Genomic DNA, 12774 nt, shown 5'->3' with positions numbered 1-12774 from the left:
TGATATCATATCTGTGAATGTGCACAAGCTATTATTAAAGTGACACAGACACAACTGTAAGCCGGTTCCACCACCAAAGCCACACACTGCAGGGTCATGTACAATATTGCATGGCGCCTCTTTGTCTTCACCTGCACACAAGCCACTACATGTTCCATCTCCACATCAGGACAAAAAGTAGGCTACCGTTCCAAGTGAAGGCGGCCATGCCACTGTGGAGAGAGCAGATTCTGTTAATGACACCTCAGATCTGGGTTCTGTCCAAAAAGCCTGCAGGGATGGCCTTGCTCTCTGTCTCATCAAATAACAATGAACAGCAACAAGCGGCAGGGATGTTGGAAGGAAAATGTGACAACATGACCGCCGTATCTGAACCAAAGTCCGGACTACAATCCACCATGTGCGTGTACGTAGCTACAATTGACTAAATTCATCCTAAAACTGTAAAGATGTACTTTGCAGCTGAAGTACACTGCCCTCATGTGGCTATCACAGCACTATGAGTTATACACATTACTGCTCTCTCTCTTTGTGTGTGTGTGGGACCAAATGGCCCCGGCCTAATTAGGCAAAACTTCTTCGTCTGAGGTCCTGGTTAAAGTTAGGGGTAAGATTTGAATTGTGTTTAGGTTGATTGATTGGTCATGTTTAAGGGTAGGAATGAGTTAAGCTGTCCACAATGAATGGAAGTCAAATGCAAAATCCCAATAAGGTTGGCTGCACCTGTGTCTTTGTGTGTCTGTGTACGTATATGTTTTTGTTACCTCTTCAGGACAGTTTCCTTTGCTAAAGGCAAATATGTGTGATTGTCATTACATTAAAAGCTGAGGTTTTGGTATGTAGGTGTACTGTGTGTGTGTACTTGTACTTGTGTATTTGTGAGGACCAGTTTGAGCATAGACCTTATGGAGTGGGGACAATTTTGGAAAGTGAGGACATTTTGGCCGGTCCTCACTTTTTCAAAGGGTTAAGACTTGGTTTTAGGGTTAGAAGTAGTACGGGTTAGGTATTTAGTTGTGATGCTTAAGGTTAGTACAAGAATGTATGTGAGTGTGTGGTGTGTGTGGTGGTTAAGGTTAGTGTAAGGGACAAGGGAATGCAATGATTGTCCTCTACTATAGAAAGACGTGCACGTGTGTGTTTGGGGGGGGGGGAGAGAGATGGACAGTGGGCTCCGGTCGGCCTACATCCGTGTCCCAACTCCCACATGAGATGCAGACAGAGGGAAGAGCGGGTGTCTGGTCAGGGGCGCAATGGTGACCCACATCCTGGTTTACACCACACACACCCCATCATCTCTTTACGTCAGACTCCATAAGAACCCACGAGATCAGAGCTGCACGATTTCCACACATCAAAACCAAAATGCATTCTTGTACCACCTTGAACGCACCAAGACGCGTTTACGTGCCGCCGGACGTGGGCACTTCCTCTGGATGTTTGAAATCCCTCATTTTTACTCCATCTGTGGGAGCCAGCGTCTGCTCAAGGCTGGGTCCATTTTCTGCTTCCACAGGGGTGTTCACACGCACACGAGTATCTAAATCTTGAATAGTTAATATCCTCTTTGCTTTTGACCAAAGATAAATAATTTAAAACTCGATATAAAGCTGAAAGTCGAACGACAACATTTTTATAAGTGATTTAAACAACTATTTTAAGAAGTCTTTCGTTTGACCACCCCTACATGAAAGCCTGGTGCGCTCCACTCCCTGCCGTTAGCCGTTGTTGTATCCGATGCTACTGAACAGATTCGCCGTGGTACAAACTCGCTCCACACTGCTACAAAAGCCCGGAAAAGATGCTCCTTCACGGGATTAAAACAAGAAAACAAGCCGCCAGAAGTCCCGGGAAACTTTACCGAACTGTGGGCAAACTTTGATAGATTTTCAACCCAAATACCACTTGTCTACAGTTCCCGAGGAGTGTGTTAGCATTGTTTTATCTCACCACCACTGTTGCCACTGGACGCGTACACACACACACACACACACACACACACACACACACACACACACACACATATACATATATTTTTTTAATTCTTTTTCTTCTGGAGCAAGTCCAGTCTGATGAATTCACCGAAAAAAGACGGAGACGATGATGTGCCCGTTAAAGACCCGGTGAAATATGGCGAACTGGTCATTTTGGGGTAAGTCTTTTCTTTCTTTCTTTTTTTTAACCTGAAGCTATAGTAAGAAATGTGTGGGATGGAGAAACCCACCATTAACCTTGAATGTGTAGCATTAGCTGTAGCACAATAAACCACCGGATGACGTGTGAGCTCAGGTCTGTTCTTGTTAAAACAAATGGCTGTTATGTTGGTGAATTCAGGCTGTAAATCTTAATAGTAGCAGCTCATTTGTTACACACACCACCGTCGTTCACCACCGCCAGGGATGTGTAGTAATGTTACAAACTAACTTTACCACAGGAAGCCATGTTCTCTTCTCTGTGGTGGTTTGTAGCATTACGTATGGTTTGTGTGTGTGGGAGCTACATACATGCTGTAGCCATGGTACATGAGGCTACACAGATGTAGCCGCTTTTTCATCAATGGTCGTGTTCGGGGGTGGTGATGGGGGGGGGCTGGATCGCTCTGCCCTGAAAATCCCAATGATGTCATACTATGCTGGATCTGCAATAGTGAAGACAGAGGAGGGTGATATCATGGTGGAGGAACATGCAGCGTGCGTGTATGATTTAAAAGCCTGTGTAGTCTGGGGCTGAAGAAGAAAGCGTCATCCAGATGACCATCCATGCCGAGGAGGCAGGAAGAAGAAGAAGGAGGAGGGATAGAGCTTCTCTACATCACCAGCACACAGTAGGGCAGGATGTGCTGATGACAGCCACCAGCTTCCACAGCATTTCCCACCCCTGCATCCTCCACGCTGTGCATGGTGGTCTGCAGGGACCAGAAATGCCACAGCACTCACACACACACTCATACACGCACAGTCACGCAGCGCTTCCTGTGTATGCCAAAGATAACTGACCTAATGGCCTATTGCTTCCCCTCCGGCTGAACGTGGAGTTAGGAGGCTGTAGGCCGCCTGTATCAGAATACTGATTAGTCGTCCTCCCTGTCATTTGACTCTGCGAACAGAGCAGGCCTTCACATCCTCTGAAGAGGCTGAGGAAATGATCATTTAATGCAAATGTTAGATTTTTAGCCATGCAAATTACACACAAGCATTCCCTGCGGTTTGTGGCACGATGCTTAATGTGCCTCTTCGATTGTAGAAAATGCATTTGGGGTTGGCTCACTTTTAAACTGATTTCAATGATGGCCATAGGCTTGTGGGTTGTGATAGGTATTCTCCTTGTGGGCTTGAATTTGAAAGACTTTTACTATTGTGTTATTTACACCACCTACAGTATATTAAAATAACTCATTGTTGTCACACTCCTGGATACGATAATCATATTAATACGTAGGTTATCTACTATCTAGATCTGATTTATTATGAGGCCCTTGACCACCAGCGTCAGAACAGGCTGTTCTCTCCTCTGCTTCCTGTCAAATGTCATGTTTTCCTGGCCCGTTTTGTGCAAGTGTGGTTTGACTCTGCATCTGTCAGCCTTGATGATCTCATGCCCTGTGTGGTCGATTGCAGCTTCAGTACAGCCATGTGATCTTTGCGGTGGCTGCCTGCCATCGCTCATTACCTTAGTTAGCCTGGACACTGTGTACGGTGGCACTGCCCCTGTCCCAGCAGCCCCCGGCATCGCTCAATCCACCTCTACCCCGTGACCCGCTACCGTTGCCATGCAAGCACCCTCTTGTCTTTGCTGGTTATCTCCTCCACACCTGTTTATCTTAGCCACAGCCCCTCTTAACACAGCTTAGTTGCATTCCTCTGCCTTACACCCAGTCGTTTCTCTGCCAGCCTCTCTGTGTTTTGCTGAGTGCTGACTTTCACAGGAGCAGCTCTCCTCGGTGCCTTGCCCTCAACGAAAATAAACCCTGTGTCGAGGGGCAGAAGGAGTGAATATTTCATATTGTGCTTTATGATGTGCACACATGCGTGATGCAGGCCATGGCTGCCCAGCACACTTCACATAGCTCCTCTCTTCCAACCCTTATGCTCGCTGTATCTCTGCCCTTTCTCCCTCCATCTCCTTTCCCTGCCCTTATCCTTATTTCATTCATTTAGCTTAAGTTTTCTCTCTCTAATATTCATGATAGATTCTGACTGCTTTTCTTTCTCCATCAAGGCCTTCGCCACCTTTTTGCTCTCTTCTAAGCTGATTTTCTAAGCTGATTCGTTTCCCATTTCATATCTCATACCTTCTAACCAGAACCCTCAGAGCTCTGTCCCCATATGTCTGTCTTTACTGACCCAGTCCTCCTCTTGTCAGACGGCATTTGAATTAACAGGCAGGGCAAGGGAGGGAGCAGTTAGCACTGAGTCATCCTCCACATTTAATGTCAAGTAAATGTGGCCTGTTTGAAGGGTTTTCCAGGTAGCATGCCCAATCATCTCACCATCACACCACTGACTGCTCTGGCGTTGTGGTTTATGTCCACAGTTAATGAATTCTGGCACTGACATTCATCAAGGTTTAGTTCATTAAAACATATAATGCCAATGAACTTCTCTTAGACAGACAAACAGACTTTTACGAACAAAATGAACTAGTGAAACTTGAGTCAATAAAAAATGTGTCATGTTATTGTACGAAAGATATCGGCAACATCGTTTACTTTTGCTTAATCTGTCTATTATTTTCCTGTTTATTGTTTACATTATTTGCTGTATACAACATTAAAAACTGTTATATATCAACCACGATACTGAAAAGGTGGTTGAGTACCCCCCCCTTAATTTGCTCCAAAAGGGAATGGGTTTCTCCTTCACCCATGCCCCACCCTTATTGGTTTAGTAGTTTTTACTAATACTAGAAATATGTAACCTTAAAGAAGCTGGATCTAATACTTTGCCTAAAAATACTTTTATCTTATAAACCACAAATGACATAATATGCTAATAATTTCAAATTTAGTTCAGATAAATAATTCTGCTACTTACTGTTCTGGATTTCAACCAAGGCTTTTTTGTTTGTTCTGTTGTCAGATGATCAGATTAATGTCTAAACAACTCACCAGAGCCAAAAGTCATATCTTAAAACTAATATAATATAAACTGACCAGCATCATAAACCTCAAAGTATCTGATTTTGAATGATACAAATGAAAAAAGCCTAGCATGGTTATCATTGGCATTTAATGATCAAATGAAGCGAATATAAAGAACATTCACAGATTGACAGATCTTTTTTAAGATAGTTTAATGTATCAAACAGTCTAGAGCTGCATGGTACAAACATAGAACAGGCAGTAGCCCATGCCGCTGCAGGACTGACTGACTCAGAACAGAGCCAAACCAGATGCCCTCTGATCTGATGCAGTTTGAAGGCCAGTAAAAGCAGTTATTGTCCCTCCTAAAGTCTTCTTGCCTGCGGGGTATCCGCTGAATAGTTTTAATAAAGACCATGTCCTGGTGATTAGTCAGAAGCTGAAAACCAGAATACTGCCTCCTGTGTCAGCCCAGACTCAAAAATTATGTTTAACACATGCATGTCCAGATTTCTTTTAGCTCCGATGTTACAATGAAGTTAACATGATCATTACACAGTAATTTGAAGAACATATTTATGTTGAACTTTGAAACACACAGCACAAAAGAAAAAATCTAGATTTTCATGTCTGCTCCTCTTATACTACTAATACTAACTCTTAATACTAACATTCAGAATCCAAACTAGAATACGTACCCAAAGCTGCACTATTAATTTTATTGTGTGATTGTGTTTATAAAGTTATTCAATCCTGCTGAAAATGCTTTTCATTTTAAATAGAAGTTAAACAAAAAGCTAGCTCTAATTCTCGCAGTATGCAAACAAGATCACTGTTTTTCCTACCATGAGGCATCCTCCATTAAACAAGATGAACGTGTGAACTTGTAAACATGTTGTCTCTGAGTTGTTTTCTTGTCTGATCTGTTTCATTTGGGTGGTATGTCCTTATTTCCATCCTGTGCTTTGTCTTTCCGCAGGTACAATGGTTCTCTTCCAAGCGGAGACCGGGGGCGCAGAAAGAGTCGCTTCGCTCTGTACCGAAGGGCCAAGGCCAACGGTGTCAAACCCAGCGCAGTGCACATCCTCAACACGCCACAGGACAGCAAGGTACATGTGTGATGGTGTGTCTTTTATCAGCATGTAGCATTTGCTTCCTTCCTGTGACTCCCTTGTCTCTACTAAATGGGCCAGAGGATGGATGACTAAGCATGACAACTGGTGTGTGTGTGTGTGTGTGTGTGGTCTGTCATTTTCTGTGCGTGTGTGTGTGTGCATGTCTGCATCCATAAATGTGGACAGAAACATGATGAAGTAACATGAAAAATAGTTTAAGACGGGTTTTTACCATCACGCGGTCATTGTGACATGCTACTACCACATATAACATAACATGACTTTTTTTTACATATATGAATTGACAGTATTTTAATGATCTTCAGTTTTGTTTTTCGTGGAGTGTATGGATTGTGAAGAGAGATAAAATACTGTTCCAGAAGATGAGGTCATCCACTCATCCGGCTTGCTGTTGTTGTTGTTGTTGCAGGCCGTACACAGCAGGGGGCAGCACAGCATTTCTTTCACCTTGTCTCGCAACCAGACAGTGGTGGTGGAGTACTGCCATGACAACAACACAGACATGTTCCAGGTAACACATTGAGAAACTCAAAACAACAGGGTCAAACATTTTACATTCTTGAATAATAGTCAGTACTGTTACAATAAAAATCATCTCAAATTTCTTATCACATGCTGTTTTTCTCCCAAAATAAGATGTTATGTAATGTCATCAAAGCAGTTTTTCTGTCAGTAGATTATTTTGGTTCTGATCCGTCAAGAAGTAAAAAGTGTTGTGTGGAAAATCTCCATGAAAGTCTATTTTTATACACCAGGTTTTGTTCATATAATATTATCACAGATTTATTTAGTTTTCAGAAAACAATGATTCTTTTAATCAAATTACCCACAGCATTAAAAGCTACAGTCATCATCATCAGTATATTAATACAGAATGTACAACTATCAATTCTGAATATCACTTCAATAATCATTTGTTTTGATACATTTTATTTACAAAGTGCTTCTCTGCGTTTGCCCCCCCCCCGCAGATCGGACGCTCCACAGAAAGTCCCATCGACTTTGTGGTGACAGACACCTCCGGAGGGGGGAAGGAGGGGGAGGACCCCTCCATTGCTCCCAGCACGATCTCACGTTTTGCCTGTAGAGTCGTGTGCGAACGCAGCCCACCCTACACTGCACGCATTTACGCCGCAGGCTTCGACTCCTCCAAAAATATCTTCCTAGGAGTGAGTACACTGATATTCCAGCCAATAGAGGTATCTGATAAGAGGTGTATTTTTGGAATCAGGTTTGCAGCTGTTTGAAATATTGACAAACTCAAGGTGTCAAACTTATTTTTGGATATATGGTTCCCAAACTAGGGTTCACGACCACTCTTGATATGATTTCTGTAAATCAATTACAATTGAAAACCATTTTGAATTGCATATTTTAGTCATAATTGTTATAAAAGATTTAAAAAAAATAAGTATTTCAATCTAAGATAAAACCATGCAAATTAATAATAATATTTTATCAACCCTGTGATATTCTTTGTCCCCACCTGACCCCTGAGGTGATTTCGAAATATTAGTCATATAGTGTCAGTGGCAGCAGGTTAATTTATAGCACTATATCAATATCCTCTCAATATTGGTCTCCTAAGTCTCTAGGCTAAAACGTTTTGGAACTTCTGAGCTAAATGTTATATAACATCATGTATCATTCATATGTCCTCACGTCTGTGCCACCACAGGAAAAAGCAACCAAATGGAAAAACCCTGATGGACACATGGATGGTTTGACCACCAACGGGGTGCTAGTGATGCATCCAGAGGGGTTTCCAGAGGAGCCGAAGCAGGGGCTGTGGAGGGAGATCTCTGTCTGCGGTGATGTCTATGCCCTGCGGGAAACACGCTCCGGACCCAGCCGGGGCAAACTGGTGAGTCACCACTGTTTTGGTTGCCACGTCCATATCTCTTTTTGACCCATGAAGGTTGTGTGAGGTTTATTTTTTGGTTTGTGTGTGTGTCCCTGTTTCCAGGCAGAGGGGGAGAGCAGCGCACTACGAGACGGTTCCCTGGTTGACCTGTGCGGTGCCACCCTGCTGTGGCGTACGGGTGAGGGGCTCATGCGTGCCCCCACTCTGCGTCATCTGGAAGCACTTCGACAGGAGCTTAATGCTTCCAGGCCCCAGTGTCCTGTCGGCCTCAGTACACTCGCCTTCCCCAGCCTCCCACGCAGCCACAGGTGGGGGCCACGATCCGTAGTGATTGTTCATACAGTGGATTATGATTTATACTTCATGCTAACTAACTAACGTCCTCTGACTAAAATCTTGATGTTTTTCTGCAGCCTTGAAGAACGTCAGCCCTGGGTCTACCTCACTTGCGGCCATGTCCATGGACGCCACGACTGGGGCCAGAGATCTGAGAGGGAGGAGGAACCAGGGGAGGGCGAGGGCTCTACAACCCGCCGAGAATGTCCCCTGTGCAGGAGTGTGGGTCCCTACGTGCCCCTGTGGCTGGGCTGTGAGCCTGCTGTGTATGTTGACGCCGGCTCTCCTACTCACGGTTTTGTTCCCTGTGGTCACGTCTGCTCAGAGAAGACAGTCAGGTACTGGGCAGAGACCCCACTGCCCCACGGGACCCACGCCTTCAGACCCGTCTGCCCCTTCTGCTCCACTGCCCTCAGCTGCCCCGGCTGGACGCGGCTCATCTTCCAGGGCCCCATCGACTAGTCGCCACAGCAACCACTATAACAGCAACCGAACGACGCCCCAAGGTTCATTCATGTCTCAAATATTGGTCAGTATGAAAAGGTAATTAAGTTGGAGTGCTTAACGTCATTTTCGCGTTATTAAAGCATAAGTGTTCTGCAGTCAGTATTCTACGTTGTCAGTGAACGCAGCTCGGAGCTGAAGAATCCTGTGTCTTGTTTATCCTTCAGTCTCTGTTAATTGGTATACGATGATGAGGATAGTGGCAGAATAATCAATACTGTCATGTGAACAGTATTTATTCTAAACTACCTGATGTCCTCTTCGCTGTCATTCAAGAGTCTGCTGGTTTTTATTTCAAATCAACGCCTCACAAGCTGATTTACCCAGAAACAACTCTGCAAGGTCCAAAACAGTTTGAAACACTTGGTTTTGAGCCATTTTCCACCCATAAATATAGATTTCTTCATAAATTTGTAAAAAAATGTGATATTAAAACCATCATTGTTGTATTTCAGTCATGTAATTTATGCATCTTTTTAAAAGATGATCCATGTCTCAAGTAATTACACATTTCATATGAAACATTCAGACATTTCTTCCAGAAACCATGTAGGAATTGACAATTAGCTTTTTTTCACATAAGGAAAAAACAGTGTTTTAATGTGGTTGTGTGTTTTCTCACTCAGCCAAACATGAATTCTGAAATCGTAGTCTCCACTTTCAGATTTAATATCCAACCACCTTCGCCTTCATTTGCACTCGTTTGCATTCTGACTTCCTCACTCACCTTCTGAATGGCCAGCTGATTCCTATTCATAGCTGCACTCAACAGGCTGTGGTGAATGTGTTAAATGTCCGAGGGATCAAGAGAAAAGGATTAACCACTGTTACAACCAGCACATTTTTTAAACAGTTTTCATTGTTTGTATTCAAATATCTGTTTATTGTGACAACTATGCACAGGCCCGCCATAAACGAGACCCCCTGTTTACCATTAGCTTTGAATTAAAACCTGCAGACTCTTGATTAGCACTGAAGCACCAGAGGGAGCACTTCATGCTGTGTAAGGACATGTCTTATCGAGATTATCGAGCAGACAAAGGATAAACAAAGGCTGGGAATAAAACTGGGTAAACGCCACTTCATAACCCCCTATAGCAATAAACGCACTCCCATAGATAAGCTAAATGTTGTGCTATGTTTAGCCAAGTGTTGTGTCAGCGCTGGTCACATATAACAAGACTGAAATGGATTCCAGGTTAAGGGCTCAACCAGAGGCGTGTTCGATACAACTATTAATTTTATGTCTACATGGGGTCGTAGACCAGGTATCTTAAATAAGTGTGATGTAACCAAAGGCTGAAATTTTAAAGACGAGCAACTGAATCAGTGAAAAAATATGTGACATTTGTTTTAATACTCATTTGAAATGCATCAAGCAGGGGGAGCCATGGATCAAGTGGTAGAGCAGGATGGCTGCAGGGTTTAAGTCAGGAACAGCACAAAGCTCATGCCAATATGTGGATGGGGATCCACTGTGGAGACCCAATCCAAAAGACAAAAACATTTCAAATACATGAAGCAGCCACTTGATGCTGACAGAAATCAGGACTAGTCATCACAAACAAGCATTTTGTGTTGTTAAATGAAATCGAACACACTTCTGGTTATTGAATTCTGATCAACAGGGTCTACGTTAATGTGACGGAGCGTCTGAGCGGTTTGACCTTGCATAACCTCAAAAGAAAACCTTTTTTTTGTTTGTTTATTTCAAAGAAAACTATTTTGTTAGGAAATGGGGGGCGGGATTTATCTGGGGGAGCGGGAGGAATTCTTTTAGATGTTCAGTGTTGAAATGAAAAAAAAACAACTATTTTTCTAACAGATAATTGGTTTTAGTTAACCGTTGTTACTCAGTGTAAGCAAAGTTCTGTATGTTTCCGAATATTATCGTGTGGTAGATGTAGGAGAGCTTGTGAGTGAGAAAAAAACGTTGCCAACACTGTGTCCGACAAACACACGTTAACACACTGCTACCATAAAACATTGCCCAGACAATGAATGTAGCCAAATACTCAGGCTATGTTAAGCCTTCCCTGGTGCTCATATTGAATGGTCTATATTGTGATACTATTTTTGTAACTGAATATTATGGTGTAGCCTGGTGAACTAGCTCAAAAGAGTCTGATGATTTCAATAATAGCCTCAAGTGTGGAAGACGTATAATTGATAACACACACACACACTCACGTGGAATTTGTGTCTTGCTTGCATGTGCTGAACGTCCACATACAGTATGTACACTACACAGACACGTACTCCAAAAACTTTGCACGGTGGATTGCCAACCTGTTATTCAAGCTGAGAGGGTTTGTTGCAGACCAAGATGTCTTCCACTTACTCGTCTGTCAAAACTGCAGCATTTTAGTTAAGGGTTTATTTTTTATTTTTTGGAAGATGTCTTCAAAAGAAACAAAGACATAGAGCCTGAAAAAAAAAATCCTCATACTTGATAGATGTGTGACATTTGTGAATGAGAACCATCAAATCCCACTTTGTACTACTATGCTAAAATTTTCACCAAAACCAATTCACTGCAGAGGGATGTCCACGTCAACGCGTGTTTACACTTTGTATTTAGACCATAGACTGTAAATAAAGATGGACGTTGGTCTCCACATCCTTCAATATCCAGAAAGGGAGTCAGAATATCCCGGGTATGAACGCTGGTCTCTTGTGCATTTGAAGCCAGAGCTTCACATGGAGTTCACATTTGGGGAACTTTGACCCACTGTTTTCGCTTCACATTCATATATGTGTGACGAGACCCATCTACAGCGATCAAGGTGCTTTGGCTTCACTTTTGGTGGAGCTGTCATGTCCTCCATCTTTATATACACTCTGATTTCCACCAACAGTGATACAACTCACGCTTTCCACTGTATTTTCCATGTGAAAATCTAAATACAAGAGTTAAGCTCAGCTGAATGCGGCGGACAACTGACGCAGTGTTGATAATTACTGTCGCTCAGGATTGGTGATTTCAGATTCACGGCGGGCAACGCCTGAAGGTAGAAGACACTTTGAGACTAAATGTTAAAAAAAACAGCAAGATTCATTCTGTGTAACAGAACCGATGTGAGAACAGGGAAGAGACAGATCACCGCAGGTTCAGTCACATACGGGTCTTACTGCAGTATAAGGCAATGACAAATATCTGTATCAGCTGCCCTTTACTACGCACGCCAAATCCAGTGAATCCTGCTTTGGAACATGATGTATACAACAGTTAATGTAAAACATTGGCATGTGGATGGAAGAAGCGTCGCAGCACCCTCATTGGCTTCTTGTTCAGCTCACTCTTCTTTCACTTCTCCTTTGCTTTATTCTTTTCTTCAAAACCCTCTGGGTTACAGGTGTCCATATGCAATTTGCCTTTTTTAAAATTAGTTTTTTTAGAGTTTAGTGAAAGAGTCAGAAGCAATTATGTATTTTAGCGTGGCATCAGGTTGTTTAACACCACCAGTAACATCATTAGCTCGTCCTTAACCTTCTGTTGATTTATTATATCTATCGATTGAGCTTCATTTCACATGATAAAACCTCATTCTCTTCAACTAAGTAGCCGACACTTCTTCTACAGGGCAAAACCTCACAGTTAACAATGCATTCCTTTAAATACATCTGTGTTTTGTACAGCTATTTTCTATTATTTTATATCATATTCTCCTGTAATTGTCCGGTGCACAGACAATCGCTATACACATGTCAATAAACCTGTTAAAAAGTTAAACCTACTCTGTTCTCTGGCTGTTTTGTCTCTATAATAACGTACATTTCATTGTATTTAAATGAAGCCAAAAGCAAGGTGGACTTCTCTTCCAGCAGAGGGCGCTGTCTACCGGCTCCGAGAC

General features: G+C 42.8%; 1 protein-coding gene across 1 annotated transcript; it reads left to right on the top strand.

The window, feature by feature from the left end:
- The first annotated feature begins 1714 nt into the window (after positions 1-1714).
- LOC109632515 (E3 ubiquitin-protein ligase pellino homolog 2) lies at positions 1715-12653 on the top strand. Its single transcript, XM_020091833.2, has 7 exons — positions 1715-2152; positions 6060-6189; positions 6626-6727; positions 7188-7385; positions 7895-8080; positions 8183-8388; positions 8494-12653. The coding sequence occupies exons 1-7, from the start codon at positions 2073-2075 to the stop codon at positions 8876-8878; spliced, it is 1287 nt and encodes a 428-aa protein (XP_019947392.1). The 5' UTR covers positions 1715-2072; the 3' UTR covers positions 8879-12653.
- Positions 12654-12774: the final 121 nt, after the last annotated feature.

This window comes from Paralichthys olivaceus, chromosome 19 (assembly GCF_024713975.1).
Source record: "Paralichthys olivaceus isolate ysfri-2021 chromosome 19, ASM2471397v2, whole genome shotgun sequence".
Lineage (NCBI taxonomy): Eukaryota > Metazoa > Chordata > Actinopteri > Pleuronectiformes > Paralichthyidae > Paralichthys > Paralichthys olivaceus.
Note: the sequence above shows the minus strand (reverse complement) of the source record. Positions and strands in the feature narration are given on the sequence as shown.

What these genes read in the sequence shown, in the direction of transcription:
- LOC109632515 (XM_020091833.2), top strand. Translation starts at nt 2,073, where the DNA reads ATGAATTCACCGAAAAAAGACGGAGACGATGATGTGCCCGTTAAAGAC. An exon ending in ACAACACAGACATGTTCCAG is followed by an intron (nt 6,728 to 7,187) that starts GTAACACATTGA and finishes CCCCCCCCGCAG; the next exon opens with ATCGGACGCTCCACAGAAAG. An exon ending in CCAAAAATATCTTCCTAGGA is followed by an intron (nt 7,386 to 7,894) that starts GTGAGTACACTG and finishes GTGCCACCACAG; the next exon opens with GAAAAAGCAACCAAATGGAA.